At 38.7% G+C, this 25,418-nt stretch overlaps 8 protein-coding genes across 12 annotated transcripts in view; 6 read left to right on the top strand and 2 right to left on the bottom strand.

Moving 5' to 3' along the window:
- LOC104826892 (probable sugar phosphate/phosphate translocator At3g10290) overlaps positions 1 to 466 on the top strand; it is a 3,007-nt gene extending 2,541 nt beyond the window's left edge. The window contains exon 5 of the mRNA XM_010559835.2: positions 1 to 466. This exon is cut by the window's left edge and continues 13 nt beyond it. Within this exon, the coding sequence (XP_010558137.1) occupies positions 1 to 99 (99 nt within the window). The 3' untranslated portion in view covers positions 100 to 466.
- Positions 467 to 1,050: 584 nt separating this feature from the next.
- On the top strand, positions 1,051 to 9,041 carry LOC104826889 (DNA gyrase subunit B, mitochondrial-like). Of its 2 annotated transcripts, none has more exons than XM_019204163.1 (21): positions 1,051 to 1,253; positions 1,703 to 1,850; positions 2,080 to 2,160; positions 2,250 to 2,363; positions 2,684 to 2,740; positions 3,254 to 3,355; positions 3,675 to 3,825; positions 3,917 to 3,993; positions 4,184 to 4,294; positions 4,693 to 4,763; positions 5,026 to 5,167; positions 5,598 to 5,696; positions 5,828 to 5,956; positions 6,163 to 6,277; positions 6,538 to 6,605; positions 7,236 to 7,349; positions 7,440 to 7,556; positions 7,659 to 7,712; positions 7,814 to 7,919; positions 8,405 to 8,535; positions 8,759 to 9,041. In XM_019204163.1, the coding sequence occupies exons 1-21, from the start codon at positions 1,102 to 1,104 to the stop codon at positions 8,825 to 8,827; spliced, it is 2,208 nt and encodes a 735-aa protein (XP_019059708.1). In that variant the 5' UTR covers positions 1,051 to 1,101; the 3' UTR covers positions 8,828 to 9,041. The 2 variants fall into 2 exon arrangements, with proteins under 2 accessions (XP_019059708.1, XP_010558135.1); XM_010559833.1 differs by having other exon boundaries at positions 1,646 to 1,850.
- A 6-nt stretch (positions 9,042 to 9,047) lies between these two features.
- On the bottom strand, positions 9,048 to 11,313 carry LOC104826890 (metal-independent phosphoserine phosphatase). The gene is made up of 8 exons (XM_010559834.1): positions 11,237 to 11,313; positions 10,948 to 11,028; positions 10,716 to 10,839; positions 10,493 to 10,543; positions 10,276 to 10,386; positions 9,855 to 9,986; positions 9,661 to 9,736; positions 9,048 to 9,494 (listed from the first exon to the last, which is right to left on the bottom strand). Exons 1-8 carry the CDS (start codon positions 11,278 to 11,280, stop codon positions 9,283 to 9,285), a joined length of 831 nt encoding a protein of 276 aa, XP_010558136.1. The 5' UTR covers positions 11,281 to 11,313; the 3' UTR covers positions 9,048 to 9,282.
- A 1,062-nt stretch (positions 11,314 to 12,375) lies between these two features.
- LOC104826888 lies at positions 12,376 to 16,147 on the top strand. Of its 2 annotated transcripts, none has more exons than XM_010559832.1 (8): positions 12,376 to 12,460; positions 13,324 to 13,404; positions 13,660 to 13,765; positions 14,215 to 14,397; positions 14,722 to 15,216; positions 15,416 to 15,502; positions 15,704 to 15,778; positions 15,885 to 16,147. In XM_010559832.1, the coding sequence occupies exons 2-7, from the start codon at positions 13,357 to 13,359 to the stop codon at positions 15,766 to 15,768; spliced, it is 984 nt and encodes a 327-aa protein (XP_010558134.1). In that variant the 5' UTR covers positions 12,376 to 12,460; positions 13,324 to 13,356; the 3' UTR covers positions 15,769 to 15,778; positions 15,885 to 16,147. The 2 variants fall into 2 exon arrangements, with proteins under 2 accessions (XP_010558134.1, XP_010558133.1); XM_010559831.2 differs by having other exon boundaries at positions 12,418 to 12,523.
- Positions 16,148 to 16,504: 357 nt separating this feature from the next.
- On the top strand, positions 16,505 to 19,178 carry LOC104826887 (lycopene beta cyclase, chloroplastic-like). The gene is made up of 2 exons (XM_010559830.1): positions 16,505 to 16,658; positions 16,788 to 19,178. The coding sequence occupies exon 2, from the start codon at positions 16,900 to 16,902 to the stop codon at positions 18,415 to 18,417; it is 1,518 nt and encodes a 505-aa protein (XP_010558132.1). The 5' UTR covers positions 16,505 to 16,658; positions 16,788 to 16,899; the 3' UTR covers positions 18,418 to 19,178.
- A 1,165-nt stretch (positions 19,179 to 20,343) lies between these two features.
- On the top strand, positions 20,344 to 24,251 carry LOC104826886 (coatomer subunit delta-like). Its single transcript, XM_010559829.2, has 12 exons — positions 20,344 to 20,452; positions 21,083 to 21,140; positions 21,244 to 21,283; positions 21,427 to 21,650; positions 21,949 to 22,191; positions 22,270 to 22,453; positions 22,613 to 22,917; positions 23,014 to 23,206; positions 23,304 to 23,457; positions 23,553 to 23,615; positions 23,700 to 23,796; positions 23,972 to 24,251. The coding sequence occupies exons 2-12, from the start codon at positions 21,138 to 21,140 to the stop codon at positions 24,059 to 24,061; spliced, it is 1,596 nt and encodes a 531-aa protein (XP_010558131.1). The 5' UTR covers positions 20,344 to 20,452; positions 21,083 to 21,137; the 3' UTR covers positions 24,062 to 24,251.
- A 322-nt stretch (positions 24,252 to 24,573) lies between these two features.
- Positions 24,574 to 25,017, top strand: LOC104827450 (50S ribosomal protein 5 alpha, chloroplastic-like). The gene has a single exon (XM_010560620.1). It carries the CDS (start codon positions 24,574 to 24,576, stop codon positions 25,015 to 25,017), a length of 444 nt encoding a protein of 147 aa, XP_010558922.1.
- Positions 25,018 to 25,125: 108 nt separating this feature from the next.
- LOC104826885 (alpha-L-arabinofuranosidase 1-like) overlaps positions 25,126 to 25,418 on the bottom strand; it is a 5,190-nt gene continuing 4,897 nt past the window's right edge. For all 3 annotated transcript variants that reach the window (XM_010559825.2, XM_010559827.2, XM_010559828.2), the window contains one exon: positions 25,126 to 25,417. In XM_010559825.2, the coding sequence (XP_010558127.1) occupies positions 25,330 to 25,417 (88 nt within the window). In that variant the 3' untranslated portion in view covers positions 25,126 to 25,329. The remainder of the gene's footprint in view (position 25,418) is intronic.

Below are 25,418 nucleotides of genomic sequence, written 5' to 3'. Positions count from 1 at the left end.
CTCTTCCGAAATCCAGTCACTGTGATGGGAATTGGAGGGTACACCATAACAGTACTCGGCGTTGTTGCTTATGGAGAGACAAAACGAAGATTTAGATGAACTCATTCACAGGCCAAGAATGCTATTCAGTATGTTGCTTCTTCTTCTCCTCCTCCTATTCTTGGCTCATAGTAGGAAGTTGACTTGGACCAGCAACAAAAGGCAGTGAACTAGAATTTTTGGGGGTTGTTTTTTCCTGTGTAAACCTGAAGAGATGAGAATTTCTCAGAGTGATTTTTGTATCTACACTATACACACACAGAGATCTATATCTATCTATCTATCTATCTATCTATCTATCTATCTATCTATCTATCTATCTATCTATCTATGTAATGGCATTATGTTAGATTGTATTACAATTTCTTCCTGGGGATGACATGGTAGTTTGTTCTGTTTCAAGTGCTTACATTTCCTTGTTCTTCCTGCTGCAGAGTCTTTCTTCCCCCATCATGTCTTCTTGCATTGTTATTTTTCTTTTTATATAAGATACTGTTATTAGATTCAAAGAAAATTATTTATGGTGGAATCATGCCATTGAAGCTCCTCTCCCTCACATTCACCATCCTCCTCATCTTCTCCGCCGAATCCCGGGGTTTCAACCCAGAGGCAGACTCCATCAGCGTGTTCTGAGTTAATCTCCGAGCCGACAACCGAGCGCGTGAAGTGGAAGCGCCGCCGGAGGAGACGGATTTCATCGCCATTGAAGGAGCAACAGTAGAGAGAGAGGAAGAAAACAGATGAGAATGTACGTATAGAGACACACGCGCCTCTCCTAGAAGAAAAAAGGAAACTTCACAAGATTCTCTGAATCTCAGGGGCATTTCTGGTATTTCATAGTACCGCCCCCCCTTTTATTTCCATTTTTGTAGTCTGCGTAACGGTCGGAAACTGGACCCACCGTCATAGACGGAGTTCAAAAACCGGTTCGATTATATGATTTCTCCGGTTTGGTTATTAAACCGGGCTTCAGTAAATTGGGTCGACGAATTATGTATGTATCTTTTAGGGTTTATTTCACAAGTAGAAAACAAAGAAAAACCTCTCGTTTCTGTAGCGTCCATGGCGCTTCTTCACAAACCTCCTTATCTTCACCTGTATCTTCGTGTCATAATGGCTTCTCGCCATGCTCCCTTCTCTCGCTGTCTCTCTCCTTCTCTTCAGCGTCACTGCTCCTCTCTCTCTTCTCCTTCGCTTCTCTGCGCCAGACCCAGGTTTCCTGCTCTGCCATCGTTCTTTTTGTTTGCTTCTGGTGAAAATTGGTGGAGTGATAAAAGAGGAACTTTGCATTCTTAGTTCCAATCTTTTACTTCCGGTCACTGAAAAATTCGTGGGTTCGGCTTGGTTTATCGAAATTCGCTAGTTCATCCGTGAAAGATTTGTGTTTGGTTTCCGATATTACGGTGGAAACTTGGCAATCTAAGTGATGTCTGCGTTTGGATACTTATGTGCTTCGATTGATTGATATGAATACCAATTACTTCAAAGTTTGCATTTTCCATTCCAAGTCTCTATCTTTAGCTTTGGCTTGCTCATGAAGCTCTTTATATCGCGAATGTATGCGTTCTGGGTTTTAATGACTTAGTGAATTTCCTAATTTTGGCAGAAATTCTGATGCTTTGGCTGTTCTCAGTTGGGTTCTGTATTTTTCCTTCGATTTTAGGATAAAGTTTCCGTTAATCAAGGTTTTGAGTGGTAGACTGATACAAAGAAATGCGGTCTCATCAAGGCCCTTCATGTCATCAACCATCACCACCGAGGCTTTCCAAGAAAGCACCACCTCTAAGGGTTACAGTTCCGAGCAAATTCAAGTAATTCTTACAATTATCCTGATTCTGTTTTGTATTGTTTACTTGACCTTTGTCTATTTTTGGGTACTCAATCACACAAAAAGCTATAGTTATGCTGCCATGCCATAAAAAACATGATCTTTTATTGCTTATAGTCAATGGGAAAATGCTTTTCAACCATTAATTGTTGTTAATAGTGCTTGCTCTAAATTTCAGTTTTTGCTTCTTCAAATGCTCTCTATTATGTTAGGTGTTGGAAGGCTTAGACCCTGTTAGGAAAAGGCCTGGAATGTATATTGGGAGCACTGGTCCTCGTGGTTTGCACCATTTGGTAAATCCCTTTTTCTTTTAATTCTCCTTGTTCTACTAGCTCTTGCTAAGATATGATTCCGAAATTTCCTATGTGTGTTCTTCTTGTAGGTCTATGAGATACTTGACAATGCTGTTGATGAGGCACAAGCTGGTTATGCTTCGAAGATAGATGTTGTTTTGCACTCAGATAATTCTGTGAGCATAACTGACAATGGGCGTGGGGTATGTGATTTCTTTGCTTATCCAATGTTAAGAGCTTACTGTTGAACATATGGACTGATTCTCTAATCATGCTATGAAACTGCCGATTTGCTTTTTATATCCACTCATGGCTTGTTGTGTTAAAACAACATATGGGAATACTATTTTATTTTTCATTTTTTTGGCTATTTAGTTTTTTTCTCTTAGACTCTTATAGACTGCTTCAATAAGATAATGGTAGAGGACTAGGAACAATGCTTTATGTGCATCTTGATGGATATGTCCTAGTCAAACCGCAAGAGCTTTATGATTGTTTTCATTTATATGTACTTTTCTTGCAGATACCCACGGATTTGCATCCTGTGACAAGAAAATCTGCTTTGGAGACTGTCCTCACGGTATTGCCGCTTAAGTCCTTATAATTGATAATGCATTACCTTAAATCAATGCTTTAAAAATAAATTCCAACAACATAATGGTTTCTGGTTTCTAAAATATTCTACATAATGAAATTTTCTCGGAACAGATTGGGAACTCTTAAGCACTTATTTATGTATTCCCAAATTTTGTTTAAGATTGTATTTCTCTTGTATTTATTCTGTTGCATTTTCTGAGATATAGAATGCATCATTATTGCTTGTAATCCTGAACCCCTCTTTGTGTATTTTTTGTACTTCTACAAACTACTTAGGGCTTGGAATTTTCAGACAGAACATCCTAGTTAAGTTGATTTTGATCACTTAGTGAATATTCTTGTCTTCTTTCTTAATGTTAAAGAGGGTGATCTATTGTCTAGGAAGTTTTTTACAGTAGGCTTATGTAGCATTACTGGAAAGTTTTGTTTGTTTTCAGTCTTTTTTCTTCGTTTCTTTTAATTGTGCAATTAATCAATCTAGTTGGATATTGTGCAGATCCTACATGCGGGTGGCAAGTTTGGTGGTTCAAGTAGCGGTTACAGTGTCTCTGGTGGATTACATGGTGTGGGTTTATCTGTTGTGAATGCTTTGTCTGAGGTGAGTCTTAATATTTAATCATGTCGGTTCTTTCTCCCTTTGGAAATAGGGAATTCTTTCTATATCCCTCTTTTTGGTTCCTAAAAAATTGTTAAATAAGGTACTTTCGAATATTTTGTGCATTGGCATGAAAGCAAAAATTTTCATGCACGGAAGAACTGGACACATTGGTTGTGGAATTCTTTCCAGGAACGAAAGACCAAAATTACTCTTTGTTAGTTATTGAAAAAGCGTTTGGCTTTTCCAACATAAAGCAAGAGTTGTATTTGGAAAGACTTCAAGTTTGGCTATAGGAAATGACAATATTGAATGGTTGCAGGCATTAGAGGTTACTGTCTGGAGGGATGGGATGGAGTTTAATCAAAGTTATTCTCGTGGAAAGCCCATAACAACACTTACATGTCATGTCGTCCCCCCAGATTCAAAGAGTTCTGTAGGGACACGCATTCGGTTTTGGCCAGACAAAGAAGGTTTTGCCTGTTTCCAATACTTTTTCTTTTTGCTCTCCCAGAGATAAGATTTGATGATTAATTTTCCTTTCCGGAACAAACTTTTTCCCAGTATTCACAACTGCAATTCAGTTTGAGCATAACACTATTGCTGGACGAATTAGGGAGCTTGCTTTTCTGAACCCAAAGGTGAACTTATTATTAAAAGCATGGGCAACCGTGTTAAATTCTTTTCATTTGAACGTTGTAATGTTATTTTTTTTCCTTCCTTTAGCATTCTTCAACTTGTTTCTTTTATAAAGTTCTTGATTTCATTTGCAGAATCCAATTTTTTGTTATCATTTTGTTATAATCAGGGTCTCTGTATTTATGTTTGCAGGTTACAATCACTCTAAAAAAGGAGGAGGAGGATCCTGAAAAGGGTCTGTATACTGAATATTTTTATGCTGGAGGATTAACTGAATATGTTATTTGGCTAAATACTGATAAGGTGAGCCTTTGTACCCAGGGTTACTTCTGATATTTCTATAAAGCCTGTCAGGTTTTTATATATCTACTAGGCTAAGATGTTATTATGATTTTTAGTGGGCTGAATTACTTGAGAGAGAGGGAAAGTTGTTATGAGGCAAAATGAAATGTTCTGGTATTAGATGTTTCTTTTCTCACCCAAGCTTTGGAGCTGGTAGGATATGTTGAACACTATTTTCCAAGTAGTCCATCTCTGTTGAGGGCTCTATCATAACTTGTGTATGGAACTGATATTATTAACTAAGTTTCTGTTTGAACTAATTCCTTTTCATGCATGTCTCGCTATCATTGCTGCTATATTCTATATCACTGTGAGTATCTGTTAGCTCAAAAAGAGTAACTGACAAATGTTTCGCTCAGAAACCGCTTCATGATGTGCTGGGTTTCAGAAAAGAGATAAATGGTACAACCATTGACGTTGCGCTCCAATGGTATGTTGCTATTATCTGCTCCACACATCTTGTAAATACAGGAAATGATTGGATTATGTTTATCGTAAACCGTCATAATTGATCACTAAGGTCTTCTAGTTTCATGGTTTACTCTATCTCTTAACTGGACTCGGAAAAAGGACTTATATCAGGATGTCCTTTTTGTGGTGTAAATATCTGCATACAGTGTAGTGAGTCTAATGAAGTAGTGAACTATCCATGTTCGGTTTAATCTCAATTTTCTTGGCTTATATTGTGTCAGGTGCTCAGATGCATATTCAGACACAATGCTGGGATATGCCAATAGTATTCGCACCATTGACGGTGGGACACACATAGACGGAGTTAAGGCTTCGTTAACAAGAACTCTTAATAGCCTTGCAAAAAAGTCAAAGGTTGTCAAGGTATGACGCCAGTAACCAACTTTGTTTGCCTTGCTCTTTCTATTTCTGTCCTTTGGAGGTTTTGATCATCTCTGTCTTCTTCTTTTTCTCCCTTTTCATAATAATCTGAACAGGGTATTTGCTGACAGTTTTTAATGATTATAATTTGGTTGAAAGTGTCTTCAGTAATGATGTGGGTCAATAAATATATTTGTCTCTTCGTTGATACAGATTGAATTTGAATGCCTGTACATCTGCAGTATGTGAGCTAGTTGTTCTTCAGTATTTCTGTGCTATTACGGAGAGTGAATGGTGTACATATCCAGGGAACGTGTCAATTACAGATATCACTTTTGCAAGAGATTAAGCATTTACCATTACCAGTATCTGGTAGAGAATGACATTTGTTTTCTAAGATTGTCAGTACTGGCATTGTTGATTGTGTTTTCAGGAGAAAGATATTAACCTGAGTGGGGAACATGTCAGAGAAGGGCTGACCTGCATCGTCTCAGTCAAAGTTCCTAATCCTGAGTTTGAAGGTCAAACAAAGGTAACTGAAGCATAATGATTGTTTTACTCTTCTTTAGCAATCATCTCCAGGTAACGGGGGTTAATTTTGGTGGGTATTCTTTAAATATTTCTTGCCGCTAATATTGTGTCTTGTATCTCCTAACCCTCAAGACAAGATTAGGAAATCCAGAGGTGAGAAAAATTGTCGATCAATCAGTCCAGGAGTACCTGACAGAGTATCTGGAGTTACATCCTGATGTGCTCGAGAGCATTCTTTCCAAATCCCTGAACGCTTACAAGGTACTCCATTGATGTACCAGCTTGTATTTCTGTATCTTTTCTGCATACATGCATTCGCAATTTCAGGTACTGGAATGGAATGTGTTTTTTTTTATCCCTTGAAAAACGGTAGCATCAGTTGAGAAATGACTATCTATACAGTGACACTCTCTCAAAATACTGGTTTCTAGGCTATGTAAACATCCACAAACTCTTTCCTTTTGTAGGCTGCTTTGGCTGCCAAGAGGGCAAGGGAGTTGGTCAGATCAAAAAGCGTTCTGAAATCATCTTCGCTTCCAGGGAAACTGGCTGATTGCTCATCAACAAACCCTGAGGAATCTGGTATATCTTTGCCATAATGAGAATGCCATTTGTATTTAAATCAGAACATGGACAGAGAAAGTGTATACGGTCATAAAGTTATGTGAAGCGCAAATATATGGTTTCTATGAGATTGCAAAAGAAGTCTACCTTCTTACTTTGAAAGTGTGGTAGAAAATTGTAAGCAAGTGGTTGTGATCATATATTGGCTTCAGCAGTTAACATTTGCAAGCTGTCCAGTTTAATCAAGCATTAACATATGTTTTTGCCAATGTCTCCAGAAATTTTTATAGTTGAAGGAGATTCTGCTGGTGGCAGTGCTAAACAGGGTCGTGACAGACGGTTCCAGGTAATACGCTTCATGGACCTGCATTTGATTATGTCGCTATACCGATCTGGATGTATATCTATCTTTTGAGAGACCCAATAGCTGATACCTCAGAGCTAAGGCTATGACTTATCATATGAAGATCTTCTGTTTGACACTGCATTTTTCTTGACCCGACTCCCTTCTGGTGCTTGGGATTTCCATAGCATGTGAAGTTTCTCTTCCGTATTTGAGTAGATTTGTTACAGCATCTCTCGTGCTGTCTGAAAGCATGAAAAGATTGGATGTTGATAACTATGGTTGGCTCCTTTTTAGTATGCCAATACGTAACCAGCCAAAAAGACACTGTTTCACAGGCTTTTTCTTACGTTCTTTTTTTTTTTTGTGGCAATAAGATCAAGAAAAGGGTACAGTGAAAGTATAAATATATAGTTTGGTTTGGTCTCACTGTGGTAGAAAGCCATTTTGGGTTTCACTTGTCTTTTGAAAAATTATAGAATCATATCGAGTCTGCACTGGCAAATGTAACAACCCATATATTGTTTATCTTTGGTCATTTTTGACGAGTTAAAGCACATAGATTGTAGTCTTAGTAAATTGATGCATCCTATGTTTGAGCGTATAACTTACCAGGATTTTGGATCTTTCTAGGCGATTCTTCCTTTAAGAGGTAAAATTTTGAACATTGAAAGAAAAGATGAAGCAGCCATGTACAAAAACGAAGAAATTCAAAATCTAATTCTCGGCCTTGGCCTTGGAGTGAAGGTAATGATACCCTTTTCCCATTCCTTGGCCATTTTCTTTCTTTTCAGTATCGCGGTAAACTTTATCTGTTTGATCATCTTTTTTTTTCAGGGGGAGGATTTTAAGAAGGAAAATTTACGGTACCATAGAATTATCATCTTAACAGATGCAGATGTTGATGGAGCACATATCCGGACGCTTCTGTTGACCTTTTTCTATAGATATCAGGTATATTAGTTCAGGATAACAGAGTAAAATGAACCTCTAGATTGTCCAACGGAGTTAATATAGTTGTGAAACTGACACTGAGATGAGAGTTCTTTTCTACAGAGAGCTTTATTTGATGAAGGTTGCATTTATGTTGGTGTTCCACCCCTTTACAAAGTAAGTCTTAGCATCTGTCCCATTCAGCAGTTTTTGTCCTTTAGATCTACACTTTTAGGTGGATAGTTTTTTTAATGCTGGTTCTGTCTGAAAACGGCCAGGTTGAGAGGGGGAAACATGCACACTATTGCTATGATGGTGCAGATCTTAGAAAGCTGCTAGCATCATTCCCGGGAAATGCATCGTACAACATTCAAAGGTTCAAAGGTAATATATCAAACCGAAGCAATAAGATACTCTCGAGTCTTTGCATATAGCCAAGTCTCGACCTCCAATCATCCTTTCTATAAATATTGATTTCTGGAACAATATTTACCAAGAGTGAAGTTTTTGCATCTCGAGCACCTAATACCAGAATGTAACAATTTGACTAGAGTCCAGTTTCTTCAAAGCAAACATGTCAAATCTTTCGTCTGTTGGATGGGTGATGCATAAAAGACTATTTCATTCAACTCTTACGTTTAGAAAAGAGAGATTTGATTGAATTGACAATCATATATATGTGTGTGTGTGTATATATATATATATATATACTGAGAAAAGATGTTTGAGGAAGTTGGACTTCATTGATATGTTGGTAGCATCTCTTCTGTTTTCTATGTCACATTATGGTACTCCCCATTGGGTTGTTCTTGGGTTGTTCTCTTCTTCTTTTCGTTGTTGTTGTGATGTTTCCTTTTATGCTCTTGCAGGTCTGGGAGAGATGATGCCTGAACAGCTATGGGAGACGACCATGGATCCTGAAAGAAGGCTACTGAAGCAACTAGTGGTCGAGGATGCTGCTGAAGCAAATGTCGTCTTCTCTTCTCTTATGGGTTCACGGGTAAGCTGATTTTTGTTTCGTATAAATAAACAAGTGTCGAGGACATTACAGGAGAATTAAGTAGTGGGAACAATCTATCTGTTCACTAGCAAACAGTGTTCAGTTCTTTAAAGTAGATGAACAGAGAAAGAAATGGTTCTGACAAAAAACTAGCAGCCACCCTTTTTCGCTCGATCTTACAGTTACAGCTCCTTATGCTAATATATGTTCTCGTCTGATTCAGGTTGATGCCAGGAAGGAACTCATCCAGAATTCTGCAACTAGGATCAATCTAGAGCGTCTCGATATTTAACAAGAAAACCCCGAGTTCGGGCTAAAGCTTCATCTGTTAACTTAAGATTGGAAAGTGAAACGCAACTTTGGGTAAGGGACATAATGGATCTTAGAGAGACATCCATTGTTGCTGCCTTCGAAAGCCTTAGTTGTTGATAAGATATGCTCATAGGTCATACAGTTATGTGTAACAATTCCGGTATTTTTTTTAATGTATGTTGTGTCTCCTGCAACTTCTGTTTTTTTTTTTTGTGAAATTGGAAAAGAATTGCATCAGCAATTTGTATGTATCAAAACCTCTGAATCCTTGAAAACTCTTATTAATCGATTAAAACAGGACAAGAAGATAGAAGGCAGGAAGAAAGAGAGAAGCTGTTCCAAACAAAGGGCATCTTCCTCCACTTCCGCATGCACATGTACGCACACACATATGTATGTATGTATGTATGTACGGAGACAGGGTTTGGTGAATGGTCAATGCTTGGAGTCACCGTCGAAGCCGCGTTGGAGGAATCCGACGGAGGAGAGGTGAGAGACGTCGCCCCATGACTTGATGCTCCATTTCCCGTCGAAGTGAAGAACGTTGACGGAGGCGTTGAGGAGTTTGCCGGCGGAGGGAGCCGCCGTGATCTTCATGTAGACTGCCCTTATTACTCCTCCATGTGTCACCACTATCACTCTCTCCCCTTCACATATACATACACACACACATATTCATAAGCATATGGCTCTCTGAAAGGTATAACAGTACTCTCAAATGGGTTCGCTTTCTGATAAAAGAAGAAGAAGAATGACCCATTTTTTATACATGCATACATATATATGTATGTATATGATAGAAGAACAACATACCTTTGTGCTTCTTGGCAATCTTCTCAAGAGCATGCATGGATCTCTCACAGAGCTGGTCAAAGCTCTCTCCCCCACCCTTTTTTGTTTATTATATATACATATATACATGTGAAAATTATAATTTTTTTTAATAAATAGATAAATAAATGAGATGAGAAGGATATTCAACTTCAAGAGAGAGTAGAGAATCTTACAGGAATCTCGAGGTCATTTTGGTCAGAGAAAAATGCTCTGTAAGCTTGAGGTTCTTTTTCTTCACCTTCTGTCCAAAACAGCCCTTGCAAACTCCCCACGTGTCTCTCCTTCAGTTCTGGCACCTCAATCACCTATACATACACACACACACGCATACATACATATCACCCATTCTTGTCATCTTTGTGTGTGCGTGTGTATATATATATTGGTCAGCACACACAATGCCATGTTTTAGACTTCACACACACAACTTGTCTCGTACAAGTAGGAGGAGAGAGAGAGAGAGAGAGAGAGAGAGAGAGAGAGAGAGAGAGAGAGAGAGAGACCCAGTACACATCGGGAAGATATATAACATATACATACACAAATTTATATATGTGACATGCATGTATGATGTATACAAGTGTTTATACGGACCTCAGGGCAAAAGCAGTTTTCGGCAATCTCGAGGGCTGTGTGTTTGGCTCGCTTGAGATCCGATGAATACACAGTTGCTGGTCTCGGCTCCTTTGCCAGTCTCTCTGCGATCTGAGATTTACATATTCCACATATATATATATATACACACGATGTCACACACACATATACGTACAAATCACAGAAGAAGAAGAGGACATATGGAGAAGATCTTAACTGCAACAGCTTGCTTCTGTCCAACCTCGTTTAGGTCCGATTCCATTTGTCCCTGAATCGCCATGGCAACACCAACCTCGTCATGTTTTTTTTATATATCTAATGATCTTGTATGCTTAACAAACGTAAAAACTTATGTATATATGTATAGACATATATACGAGGCTATATTGCAGGGATGTATTTGTGTGTATGTGTATATATATATATATATATATATATACCTGGATTCTTCCTGCAGCATTCCACGTGGTCTCTCCATGACGAACAAGAACAATCTCAGTCACTTCACTTGGGATCCCATCTTGGACGTCCTCAATGCTTTTGAACCCTTTCACTCCGTTTATTCTATATTTAATTAAAACAATGAAATTATCAACAAACTATATAATATATATAACTATATATATATATATATACATATGATATCGTGGACTGTTCGAATGTAATAGATACCTCGGGGAGAAACCCACAGACAATCTCCAAATAAAAGATAAAAGCCTTGTCATCTTCCACCATTGCAGACAAACCCACGATCTGATATTCAAAAGCAATAATTCACAGTGAAGGTACATTACATAAATGTGCCAAAGAGTGTACGGATGTATTCATGCATGGATGGAAGTGCATAACAAACATTGTACAAATGAACTTTATATTTGCATGAAAGATACGTAAGTGTATATATGTGTGTGTCTATATATATATATATAGTTATATATATATTGGCAAGTGATTATCTTACTTAGCTCCATCATTTGTCGAGTGGATACAAGCAGAAGCAGCCATTGAGAGAGACGTCAATTTGGTTTTATAACTATGATTTTTTAACTTTATATAACTTTGATGCATATGGGGGCATGTATTTATACTATAGCACATGGGAACATAAAAAACTCTTAACCACTTTGCTAACCGGTTTTAATTGCAATTAATTAATGTAGAGTCATTGTAATTAAGTCACAATGTTTGGATAATTGTTTCCATTTTTCTTCTTCTGATAATAAAATGAAGTTCTCTTGAAGGAAACTTTAACTAATTTTCTTAATTAGTTTTTAATTATCCGTTACCATTTACTTCCATAAAAAGCTTATATGTTTGTTTAAGTTGCACCATTATCATTAATGACTTCACCACTACAGAAGAATATTAGCATTTTTGGTCACTAGAGTAATGTTTTTTTTTTCTTTCCCGTAATAGGTGAGAGGAATATACTCTAGAATATTTCTTTTTCCTTAATAGGTGATTATTATAAAAAAAAATGTGAATAGAATGTCATATAAAATCAACAGTAAAGCAGATTAGTAATTTACGAATATTCATTTTTTATTCATTTTATCCGTTCTGCTTCTCAATATATTTTTTCTTTTAATGACATACAATTTGGAGTTGAAATTCAATTAATTTCTAATTTTATGGGCTTTATTTTTGGTTAACATATATATATATATATAACTTTTTATTTCTACGTACCAAAGAGATGGGCTCATTAAGCCTACAAAAGGTGAAATCTTTTGGGCTTCACTGGCATTGGCCATTTAAACTTTTAAAGCAAATATATATATATATATATATGACGAGGGTTGGCTCGTCCATATATATATATATACACACACAAATTTATTATCAATCTACAGGCATTGCCCATTCACATTGTATCAATTGCTTGTAGATTGCACACCATAATTTTTGTTATCATGCTATAAAAAAGAGAATATCTGAATATGAATAATATAAAATAAGTTTACATATTGGATTATTTATTGGATTTATTTCTTCATCAAATGTTTTTAAAAGTGAGAAAAAAACGGCTAAAGTTTGACACGGAGAACAAAACCCTACATTGTCCACGTGGCAGATTCCCTGCGCCCGGCTTAAATAATTTAATTAAAATAAAATAAGAACAGAGGGAATTCTCCCACGACCACGATCACCATAATCCATCGTGAAAAAGAAAGGCTTAGTGAAGGTGGGTTCCTCTTTTCTTTCTCCCGACGATTACCCTTGTTGTTTTCTCGGATTCGAGATCAAGGTATGGGTTAGTCTCGGTCTGATCTCTCGTGTTGTTGTCTGACTTCTTTCGGGGGTTTTAACCTAATCCAATCTGTGTCTTATTCGTTTTGTGTGTTTTGATATATGATTTGATCCGGTTGTGTATGGAGATGGCATTAGTTTCGAGGTTTTGCGGGGGAAAAATATAGGATGATTTCAGGTGTGATTGCTTTATCCTGTTTGCGAATTTATGGTTGGGGATCAAACCCCTCGGGTTTCTCTATCTGTTCTTGAATACGTGATTCTGTCTACTCTCTTTATCTCCGCTGCCGGAGAAAAAATCTATCCGAATGCAAATTTCTGGTTCCTCTTTTTTTTTGGGTGATTGGTATTGTTCGCTGATCAAGGAACTTGTGATTTCGTTTCGGTTTGCGATTTTGGTGCCTTTTCCACTGAAATAGCAAGACGGGGGATTGATTTTAGTGCATTTCTTATGGTTTGATTGCTATTTTTATCCTATAGTTTGCTTTTTGGCGATTTCGTGCCAGTTCGTTTACGTGGATTGTAGTTTGACAATAGGGTTTTGTAGTTTTTATATCGGCGGTTAACTGCTTTGGGCAAATGGGAACAGAAAGGTCATCCTTTAAGAAAGGTTGAGAGATTCTATTATTTGATGCTAACGTTAAGTAGCGCAATGTTCTGAAAGATGAAGAGTAGGAGTTAAGATATCTTTGGTAGTTGATATTTTTTGGATTTTTTCCAGGTGAAATGATGTCTGCTACATTCTCTTACGAGCTATTCAAGTGATAAATATATTCTGATACTGCTTCTTCGTGACAGGAATAAGATCTCTTTCGCTAGCATTTGGTCGGCATGTCAAGTGGACCGGTGAGAAGGGTGTCTCGTCAAGATATACAGTTGGTAAGATACAAAAGCATGAAATTTCTGTTTTCTTATCATTTTTCTCAGCTAGATATGTTTTAGATTTCTTGTTTTACCAAAGTCACAACAACTCCTAACAGGGCTTTCATTTGAGTCCACTTAAAACATCTTAGCTATTCTCCTCTTTAGCTTTTTTGCCCTTTTTCAGCCTGAGGTTCTGCGTCTTATTTCTTTCTGGGATAACCTTAAGCTGAAGAAAGTCTTACTCTTTGGACCGTTATTATTTCGTTACAGGTTCAAAACCTTATAGAGCGATGCCTCCAACTGTACATGAACCAGAAAGAAGTTGTGGACACCCTACTGGAGCAGGCTAAGATAGAGCCTGGATTTACAGAACTAGGTGACCCCTGCAGTCTTTTGTTCAGTTTTAAACCAGTAGTATTTGATGATGTAATCCTCCATTGTTTGTCTTTGGTTTTGGCTATTGGATCAATTTCTTTGTTGAGATCTATCAACACTTCTTACTTGTTTATCCCTGGGCCATTGCCATCTGGAGAAGGATTTTGATCGAGGTTGTGTAAAATATTTTTTTGTTGCATTTTTTTTTTGTGAAATATCACCTTTTTGGTCTTATCTGTTAAAGAACCCAGTTAGGAAGTGATATACCCGAGAGATGTAATCGTGACTTAATGACATTATTGAATACTAGTCGGTCATCAGGTTAGTGAGAGGCTAAGTGTCTGGAACGAGGGTTGATGATGGTGGCAACAGTAGCAGAATTTATTACAGATATTGGTGCCAACTTGTTTGGATATTTTTGTCACCCTTGGGTTATCTTCTGGTTTACAGTTTGGCAGAAGCTTGAAGAAGAGAATCGGGAATTTTTCAAGGCTTATTATCTCAGGCTCATGGTGAAGCACCAGATAATGGAATTCAACAAGCTGCTTGAGCAGCAAGTTCAGCTCATGCGTCAGCTTCACCCTACTGAAGTTGATCCTGTCCAGACTACAAATGGTTCTCATATTCCATCAGGTAACGGATATTTAGTAGTAGTGGGTCTTTAGTTTGCATTTCACTTGCTCTTACTTTGTCCATCTTTTGGCATTTCTTTTATGATATCAAGATTGAGCCTTTCGAGTGGTGATAGTTTTCAAGTTGTTCTGAGTCTTCGGAAGGCACATGAGTCTAGTAGAATGTGCTATTTATAACTTAGTAGATTCATTACCCTGCTTCAGCTTAAGTCTCAAAACTTATCCCTATTCTACAATCTCGTGGATTTGTTCTTAGTGGTAGAAAAATGGAGCAGTTATGAGTTGATATATAGCCCAGCAAAACTGACATAAGTTCCTCTGACAGCGCATCAGAAGCAAGTATGCTATGCACCAGAGCACACTGATCAATCCTTGAAGTCAGAAAATGCACATAATCATCCAATGGCTTCTGCTCTGTCCAATGCATTCCTCAACGGAGGCTCATCGTTGAATACAGATGTGCCACCTTCTGTAGACATTTCAACCCATGCTAGGAGAGTTGATGCTCCTCCAAACATGCTTTCCTCACAGGTAACTAGCATGCATCTGATGCAAGGTATGAATGGTGGAGGAATGATCAAACCCGAGGATGGTTATTCGATGTGTGGTCAGTTCATGTATGGTGGTGACCGGACTACCCTTGAGGCACATTCCTCAGTAGTCGGAGATGCTTCCGTTGGATCTTTCAGTAGCGAGTCCAACAACCAACCCCTCAATGATCCGCTTCTTGATGCAGACACTTCTACTTTCGGGTTTTTAGGACAAATCCCTCGGAATTTCAGTCTCTCTGATCTGACAGCTGATTTCTCCCAGAGTTCAGGTCCCTCTCTATCTCTTATACATTATCTGTTTCCCTCTCTTTAGTCTCTCTTTCCCGCCACCACGCACACACACACAAGCCAAGTTACTGGCTGCTTCTCTGAAACCACTTTCTTACCTATTTTCATTTCATGATTTAACTGGGCATATTCATGGAACTTGCATTTCATTGTTTACCGTAAGTTGACTTGTAATTTCAGACATTCTGGAGAGCTATGATCGGTCGCCTTTCCTTGTGAACGATAACGAAAACTTCCTGGACTCTCGAGAGAGGGGAGAGTACCAAGGTAAGCATCTGTAAACATAAGGAAAACATCAGAGGAAGCCCGTTTCAAAAGCGATGGAACTTGGTAACATGTGAGACATTCTGTTCTGGTAGAAGAATCCTACAGGGAATGTCTGAAACCGGAATTGTTAATGATAGAGAGAGAGAGAGAGGTGTAGGGGGGAAAAAACTGAAGACTAAGATAAGTAAGATGTGTTTGCAGGGGACAACAAGAGATTGGAGACAATATCTGAAGGATTTAGTTACGACAACCTCGGAAGCGATTGAGTAGCAACAGGTGAGTGAGCCACACATCATCATCATCATCATTACACCATTGCAGTTTTTTTTTGTGTGTATGAACTGATCATAATCATCACAACCTTCAACCTTCAAACTTGCAGGGTTTTGTTTCTTTTCATGGCTTGTGTACAGAGGTTCTTAGAATCAACAAAGATAGCTTTTGGAACCTTTCAGCTTCGGCCTTTTTCTCCTTATGCAAAGACTTGTTGAGTGGGTGTATTATAGGGTCACTAACATTGTTATTATTACTTAGTAAGAGGTTCTTTTTGTTAGCTTTTTATTGCTAATATTACAGATTAAGAACTTGTAATTTTAGTGCGTGAATTATCTCACTTTACTTTTATTTTTATTTTTATCTCTTCTCTTCAAAATGTTCCTTTTTTTTTTCCTTTTGATTGATGATGTATTTCGTTTGTGCCTGAGTTTATAATCTGATTTGTTGTAATTTTTTTTCTCTGAAGTACTAATTTAATTTTAATCTAAAATTTTAATAGAGAAATACATATGAACAAGCAAACAAATTAATCGCATAAAAAAGTGATGTAACTTTAAAAATTAATATCCGATTATATCGTAAAATATATAATCTTTTTTGTATAAGAATCCAGGTTATCTTCTTTTGTGTTCGTCAAATTCCAACTTTTTAAATAGAAACGCATAAAAAAAATTTACTTTTGGGTCTGATTACAATATCCAAATGGCCAGTGAGTGGACCACAAAAATTGTAGGCTCTTTCTCCTTTGCCATTACCCTCATTGAATTTCTTCTTCTCCTTGCCCCGAGGTTAGCATCGCCATGTATTATCCTTCTTCGAAACTCTGTTCTTTGGATATATTACTCAACACTCGTCATCTCCATGAAGCTTCCGCCTCTGGGTAAGTACGCCATTTCCCTCGTGTTCATTCGTTTTCTCCTTTCGAGTTCCGCGGCTTCCGCCCCCAAATTCTGTATCTTTTGCTGCACTTCATGAAACCTTTTTTTTTTTTTAATTCTAATTCTTGTAGGTCTTGCAATTCTTTGGTCTGAAATCGTCTCGGGTTTTCTCCTGGAATTTGAATTTATCTTTCTCTAGGTTAGCGTTTCGTCAATTTGGGAACTGACCCAATTTGGGATTCCATGGATACTCTGTTGAGATCTCCCAACAAGCTCGAATTCGTCTCCCAGTTTCATGGGCTTGAGAAATGCAGTAGTAGTAATATTCTGAACCCTTCAAGGGTTAAACTTTGTCATAAGAAGAGGGGAATAAAGACTGGTCTTGGTGTTTATGCTTTGAGTAGAAGTAGAAGTAGCAGTAGCACACTCTTGGACCTTGTTCCTGAAACAAAGAAGGAGAATCTTGACTTTGAGCTTCCCTTATACGACCCTTGTAAGAGTCAAGCTGTGGACTTGGCCGTGGTTGGTGGTGGTCCGGCTGGTCTAGCTGTTGCCCAGCAGGTTTCCGAGGCTGGACTCTCGGTTTGCTCGATTGATCCATCTCCAAGGCTCATATGGCCTAACAACTATGGGGTTTGGGTGGATGAGTTTGAGGCTATGGACTTGCTTGATTGCCTTGACACCACCTGGTCTGGTGCTGTTGTCTACGTTGATGATCACGTCAAGAAGGATTTAGGCCGACCTTATGGGAGAGTTAACCGGAAACTGCTAAAATCCAAAATGCTTCAGAAATGCATATCCAATGGTGTGAAGTTTCACCAGTCTAGAGTTACTAATGTCATTCATGCGGAGTCTAATTCTACCGTGGTTTGTAGTGATGGTGTAAAGATTCAGGCTGCTGTGGTTCTTGATGCCACGGGATTCTCCCGTTGCCTTGTTCAGTATGATAAGCCGTACAATCCAGGTTACCAAGTGGCTTATGGAATCTTGGCTGAGGTTGACGGCCACCCGTTTGATGTAGACAAAATGCTTTTCATGGACTGGAGAGATAGCCATCTTGAAAACTCCCGGGAATTAAAGGAGAGGAACAGAAAGCTTCCGACGTTCTTGTACGCAATGCCCTTTTCGTCCAACAGGATATTTCTGGAGGAAACTTCTCTTGTCGCTAGACCTGGATTGCGTATGGAGGATATCCAAGAAAGGATGGTTGCTAGGCTGAAGCATCTGGGCATAAATGTGAAGAGAGTTGAGGAGGACGAGTACTGCGTGATCCCGATGGGAGGCCCATTGCCTGTCTTGCCTCAACGGGTTGTTGGGATCGGAGGCACGGCCGGAATGGTACACCCTTCAACCGGTTACATGGTGGCTAGGACTCTTGCAGCAGCTCCCATAGTTGCAAATGCCATTGTTCGAAGCCTTGGTTCGGATAAAACCTTAAGAGGAAATAAACTCTCTGCTCAAGTGTGGGGAGACTTGTGGCCGATTGAACGGCGTAGGCAGAGGGAATTCTTCTGTTTTGGAATGGATATTCTGCTGAAGCTTGACCTAGATGCTACAAGAAGATTCTTCGACGCCTTCTTTGACCTGGAACCTCTCTATTGGCATGGATTCTTGTCGTCCCGGCTGTTCCTCCCGGAGCTGTTGTTCTTCGGGCTGTCGCTCTTCTCACACGCTTCCAACACGTCTAGACTTGAGATCATGTCCAAGGGAACTGTTCCTTTGGTTAAGATGGTCAACAACTTGGTACAAGATAGAGACTGAGGATCAAAACTGGGATACTGATCACACTACACACACACACACACATATATGTGTGTGGCATTTCATAGCATGATTATCTTTGGTTAAATCCATAGGTTTCTAAGTAATTGTATCTGGTAACATAACATAAATCGAGTTTCATAGCGGTGGTTGTAAAATGTGGCTATATAGTTTGAATTCCAATGATATTAAATCTGGACTCGTGAGTTTAGTATCATTGGAATTCAAATTGTTGCGTCACGTTTGTTTTACAATCACCGTTATGAAATCCACAACAATTTCTTTGAACTTCCACAGCTCTTTCTTCCCTTGTTTAAGAGCAACGAGGGCGACAGAAGGAGAGAACTAGCCCGATGATCCTCAGTACCTCGGAAAGGAAGACTTCTCCGATCCCGATGTTCTTCAGTTCTTCTGTCTCCGTCTCCGGGGCTCTGACAAATCCGGAAGTCAGATTGTCCCTGGTATCATTTCGAATCTAATATATTCATCTCTCAAGCATCCGCCATGGAGTTGTTATTGTTGTTGGAAACGTAGCAGAGGGATTTGTGCACTCTTCCAAATTTCATACAAAATAGATTCAACTGTTGGTAGTATTTCCTGTTCCGAATCCTGACTGCCTGTTGAACAAGTTGGTAGAGCCGAGGAGTGTCCTGTCTTGATCTCAACTCTCCATTGATTGTGTCTGAATTATGTCATTCACTCTGTGTATGAATTGGTAGGTGTTTCCATGGTTAAAGCTGGAAATGGAGGTGGGTAGTTCACTGCCTGTTTTTTTTTTTCTTGTTTTGGAATTGAGTGGTTCCTGTCTCCAAGCTTACCATCCTTCAAAGACCGAAAAAAGAACGTAGCATCTTCTTGTTCTTGTTATATTGGGTATAGTTTATTTTTATTGGGTTCGGCTGGTGGGATGCCTCCCGAGTCAATCCTTATTCCATATTTTTTCGAGTTTAGAATATTTGAACCCGAAAAAAAATGGGTCAGACGAGTTATCTCGCCGAACCCACAAGTTCGCTCGTGAACCAGATTTTTTTTTTAATTTTTAATTTATATATATATTTAAATATTTTATATAAAAATTGTGTTTTAATAGATATCCAGTTTATTTGTTTAAATTTTAAAATTTTTATTATATTTATAATATTTTTTAGTATTTAAATTTATTTTTTTAATTATATATTTGTTTTGCGAATTGGTACATTTGGATCGAACCAAATAATTTTTGACTCGTTAAAAAACGGATCGGATTGAGTTGAGTTAAAATATTTTCAGATCGGAACGGTTGGATCGGGCCGAACCACCCGTTTTACACCTCCGGTGAAAATACATTATATATAATATATATGGATATGGTCGTCACTCTCTTTTTTTTTTCACGTCTCTTATGTTTTTTTTGTTATTCTTGTCTTATTATTAACCGACCATAACTTAAACTCTGCAGTCAAATATGAGAGTAATCATGTTATTTTACACTAAATTGTTTTCCATCAGAATATAATAAATCAACTACAATAATGTTTTCATACTCATTTAATACATTATCACTAAGAGACATTTAAAAAAATATTATTAAAGAAAGATAAGGCTTTATTTCTAATTTTATTGGGTCATACTAATTTTCAACGTTTTTATATAAATTAATTTAAATAATTAAAATTAATATTCAGTCACCCATAATTGTAATAGTATTAATCTAAGAAGTAGTCCATATGTCCAATGAAACACGTCCATAGACAACTGAGTTTTTTTTTTCTTTTTATTTTTTTTTTGCCTTGTAATTTTATATGAAGAAAGTTACAATTAGGGATTACAAATGGGCCGAAATTAAAATGAGTGAACGACTTAATGGGCCGTACAGTTAAGCCCAAGACCAGATATTGCTGCTTCTCCAGTTGTCGTTTGTTCACGCCTCCGGAACGTTATATTTTTTTCGCGATGAAATTTTATGAAAACTTCACTCGAATTTGTTTTACAGACACAGTCCTCCTCTGATCTTTTTCTCGGGAAGCTCCTAATGCTATTGTGAGATCGATCCAGGGTACGGTCTCTTCTCCTGCTTCTCGTTTGGTTCCTTGCGGAAATTCTCGGATCTACATTTGATGAGATTTCTCATTCTCGGATCCGTGTGATTCGATTTGGTATTATGTTTGAATTATGTCCTGTAATGGCGGTATTGATTCTAAATAGGCTTTATGGGTTTAGTGTTGTTCTTGCGGTCTTAGATCGGTCTGATCTAGGGTTCATTTCTCGGATTTTGATTTGCACTTTTTTTTTTGTGTCGCACTGTGAATTCTTCGTATTCGTTCTGGTTCGTCATTTCAACTTTACCGGATGCGAGATCTCTTCTGTGATCCGTGATTCGAAAATGAAATTACTGTACGGTGGAAATAGGTACTGTTGGAGAAATGCGAAAGTGCCCGAAATTATAAGTGAGACATAGATCGGATGAATTCTTTAAGCTGAACACAGCTTGATGGCTGAATCACAAATAGGAGAAGTCCCTAGAAAGTCGCCATTTTCGTAAATGCGATAGTTTATCCCTTGAAATCGAAGCCGACGCACTGTTGTATTTGATATCAAGTTCATTCACACTTTCTGTTCTTGCCATTGATTCACATTTTTTGTTTAGGGTGCTAACCGGGTTTTCTATATCTTTGGTTCTTTACAGTTCAGTTGTTTCCTTCTAGTTGTTGGTGTTGTTGGGATCCAAAAAGCCAATCAAAATGGTATGACTGTCTGCTCTAATTTGTGCAACTTTAGATTCCTATTTTTTTTTTTGTTTGGTGGTACATGGAACCTTGCTAAGGTTATAACCTGTGATTTATGTAGGTTGTCCTAGCTGCTTCCATCGTGAGTAAGTCCGGGAAAGGTGAGCTCTTTCTGAATCATTCATATCATTCAACTGTTCTCTATGATTTATGTTACTAGATAGCTGTTGGCGCATTTTTATTCCATTTTTTTTATTGTTTAGCTTTTCATGAGCTTCACTTTACTTTGAATTTTTTATTTCAGTGCTTGTTTCCAGACAATTTGTGGACATGTCTCGTATCAGAATTGAAGGCCTGCTTGCAGCTTTTCCCAAGCTGGTTGGCACTGGCAAGCAGCATACATATGTTGAGACTGAGAATGTCCGATATGTTTACCAGCCTATTGAAGCCTTGTTTTTGCTTCTTGTCACAACCAAGCAGAGCAACATTCTAGAAGATTTGGACACTTTGAGGATGCTCTCCAAACTTGTATGTGTCTGTCTTCATTTTTGAGTTATAATTTCTTCTTTGAGTTTAACTCCTTTTGCCCTTGATCTATTTGGGTCCTGGTTACCTTCAAGGTGGAATTTGCTTTGTGCTGTTGCATCTTGTGTTCACTGATTCTTCAATGTCCTTGTTATTTTCAATATTGTTTACTAAGATACAGACAGTCCTCATCTTTCTCAATTTTATTTTTCTGAAGGGTGAGGATGTAATTTCAAACTTTAACATATCTTTCATACAGACAAGGCAAAACCATGCAATTTGACTGCCCAAATGTTTATAGGTACCCGAGTATTCCATGTCTTTAGATGAAGAAGGGATTGGTGGGGCTGCCTTTGAGTTGATATTTGCCTTTGACGAAGTCATTTCCCTTGGGCACAGGGAGAGTGTCACAGTTGCTCAGGTTAAGCAGTACTGTGAGATGGAGAGTCATGAGGAGAAATTGCACAAACTGGTCATGCAGAGCAAAATCAATGAGACTAGAGACGTGATGAAGCGTAAGGCTAGTGAGATTGACAAAAGCAAGGTACATAACTGGGAATGCTCACTACTTTGTTTTTTCTTTTTCTGTAAATCCTATTAACATTTGTTCTGCGATTCCCAGATTGAGAAGAATAGAGGTGACAAGGGAGGATTTATGTCCTTGAGTTCAATGGGATCTGGAAAACTTGAGAGCAGTTTCAGTGACATGAGCATATCCAGCGGAGGTGGTGGTGGTGGTGGTTTTGGAAGTGGATCTGGTTTTGGCATGATCTCAGATATTGAGCCTACTGGTACCAAAGCTAAAGGTCTGTGCCTTCTGTCCGCTTTCCTCCCGAGTGTTTCCCATTTCCGAAATGTCCCAACTCCATGATTAATCGGTTTAGTTCCTTTATTTCGTGGCACCTTGCTTGGATCAAAGATCTCTGTGATGTGGAAACCTTTTTGACTGTTGTTAACCTTCACAGATCGGCTTAGGTCTTCTGCTACTGCTCCTTCCAAGGGTCATGGCATGCAACTTGGCAAGTCCAAGAGGGCGAACCAGTTGATGGAGTCCCTTAAAGCAGAAGGTGAAGTCATTGTTGAAGATGTTAAGCCTATAATAGGCCAATCCAAAGTGGCTGCTCCACCTCCAACTGATCCATACACATTGACGGTTGAAGAGAAGCTCAGTGTCACATTGAGACGGGATGGCGGAATCAGTAACTTTGATGTTCAAGGCACCTTGTCTCTCCAAATTCTTAACCAAGAAGATGGTCTGGTCCAAGTTCAGGTGAGCTCTTTCGCATGTGTGTATCTTCTCTAATCGTTTGTGTCATTCTTTGCTATGAACTTGATGATATGTCGTATTTTTTTGTTTTGTTTTCAGATCGAAACTGGTGGAAATCCCGGCATCCTTTTCAAGACCCATCCTAACATAAACAAAGAACTGTTTGCTAACGAGAATATCCTCGGTCTGAAGGACCCTAACCGGCCATTCCCCACCGGTCAAGGCGGAGATGGTGTTGGTCTTTTGAGATGGAGAATGCAAGGAGCAGACGAATCAATGGTGCCATTAACAAGTAAGTCTAAAAAGTTACTGTGGTTTCTCCTTTACAGTTTTTACATTTTAACTTGTCCTGTCTTCTTTATGTGAATATCCATCCCCATATTGTGCAGTTAACTGCTGGCCCTCAGTCTCTGGAAACGAGACCTATGTCAGTATCGAGTACGAAGCCTCGTCAATCTTTGATCTGCAGAATGTGATTATCTCCGTACCGCTGCCTGCTCTCCGCGAGGCACCCAGTGTCAGACAAATCGACGGGGAGTGGAGGTTTGGAAATTTTTAATCACTTTTTTTTTTCTAGGTTTTTGAAATCAAATGAACCTTTACTTACGAGCCAACCATTTGTTATGAATGCATTTCAGGTATGACTCGAGGAATTCTGTTCTGGAATGGTCAATACTTCTCATTGACAACTCTAACCGCAGGTAAATCGACGACACCATTCGATAAATTCGCATCTCTGTCAACTTTCTTTCTGGTATAACTCGGTGTTTTAAATCTCGGGGCAGCGGATCAATGGAGTTTGTGGTGCCACCAGTGGATTCGTCGGTTTTCTTCCCCATCTCTGTCGGGTTCGCAGCCACCAGCACTTACAGCGACTTGAGGGTAAATTCTCTTACTCACATCTCACTTCTTCACCCCCTCTTTTCACACTAACAGATGAATCGAAACCCAAACCATGTCAATGAATATTGGACCGAAAACGTTGGATTCCATATCGTTTTATACGGGAATTTCCCGATAGTTAGGAGACTGAATACCGAATATGTGATGGATGCAGGTGATGGGGATCGTTCCGCTGAGAGGAGGTGCCCCTCCAAAGTTTGCGCAGAGGACGCAACTCATCGCAGAGAATTACCAGGTCGTTTGAGCAAAAAAACTCTTGTTCCGAGCAGCAGCCAGCTTAAAGAAGAAGACAAGGTTCTGATCGTATCTTTTCTTCTTTCATGCACTTTGGACTCTTTCATCATATTCTATGGAAGTTTGAATCATTTTTACCCAGTTTTTTTTTTTTAAATTTTGCTTCGCTTTTAGAAAATGATTGCTTCATATTATTTGTATCCAAGTTTTCATTCCGATTCTTGTATGAATAAATGCATATTTACGTATTCGCGAGAAGGAAAACTGATTCTAAATAAAAGAGTTCAAGCACGGGTTTTAATCTCTTCATATCTGATCTCTGACTTAGAATCAGAATAGCCACAATGGTCGGATTTCAAACTCGGAACTATTTAGGTTCAAAATCACATATAAAGAATGAACAGATGAAGCATATGACAAAATGATTTATTCGTAAATGGTTTAAGGGTTTTCTGTCCAAAATGGTTTAATATAAAACGAAATCTAACATGATGTAGTTGAGTGACCTGACAGCACAACCAAATGGCTCTGTTCGTTTCACAGAGCTCGTTCTCCAAGTCCAAACCCTTCACTCTCAATGCCGATTCCTCTCATCCTTGTCTGATTTTCTCGTGTCTGAGATTGTTTCCCTCTGTTCTTGTGGTAGCTCCCACTCTCCCGCCGTTATCCATCTCTTTCTCCGCTAAAACCCTAAGTGGGTCCCTTTTCCGACAACCCTTTGCTTCGACGTGGGCTGTTTGTGCGGTTCCCCAGTCGGAGACCCCGGTTTCCGATGATCGGAGTGATGATGATGAGGAGGAGAACTTGCCGGTCGGTGATCCGCCATTGGAGGCGAAGCTGGTGCAGAAGCTTGAGCGAAAGATGAAGATGAAGCTCGCTAAGAAAGTGAGGCTTCGGAGGAAGAAGCTCGTACGGAAGCGGAGGATGAGGAAGAAAGGTCGATGGTCAAACCCTAAGAACACCTGATCTGATCTCCGTTTCTTGTTTCTGTCCCGATATCATGTGTGAAAACTGCTGTGTTTGGTCATCTTTTTTTCTTGTACAAATTTTCCCAGAAATTTTGAAAGCGTTCAGTGAAAAATCTGCACAGCGAAATGATAGAAATCTCTGTGGCAGACACTTATCAGAACTTGAGATCATCGAGGAAGCAAAAGTGTTGTAAACATGGTCAAGAACATGTTCTTCTTCCCCAACCTTAACACATTATTTATATAGAAACTGTGTGATGTAATAATGTAACATCCGCAAGGTAATAATCCCCATTTCTTTCTCCTGTTTCTACATTGTGGAAGATATCTTGCGGGAATCAGAGACTAACGTTCTTATCTCTGCATATTCCTTCATCAAATCAAACGACGAGAAAGAGA

This window comes from Tarenaya hassleriana, unplaced genomic scaffold (genome assembly GCF_000463585.1).
Source record: "Tarenaya hassleriana unplaced genomic scaffold, ASM46358v1 Cleome5, whole genome shotgun sequence".
NCBI lineage: Eukaryota > Viridiplantae > Streptophyta > Magnoliopsida > Brassicales > Cleomaceae > Tarenaya > Tarenaya hassleriana.
The sequence above is the reverse complement of the archived record's forward strand: the minus strand, read 5'-3'. Positions and strand labels throughout refer to the sequence as shown.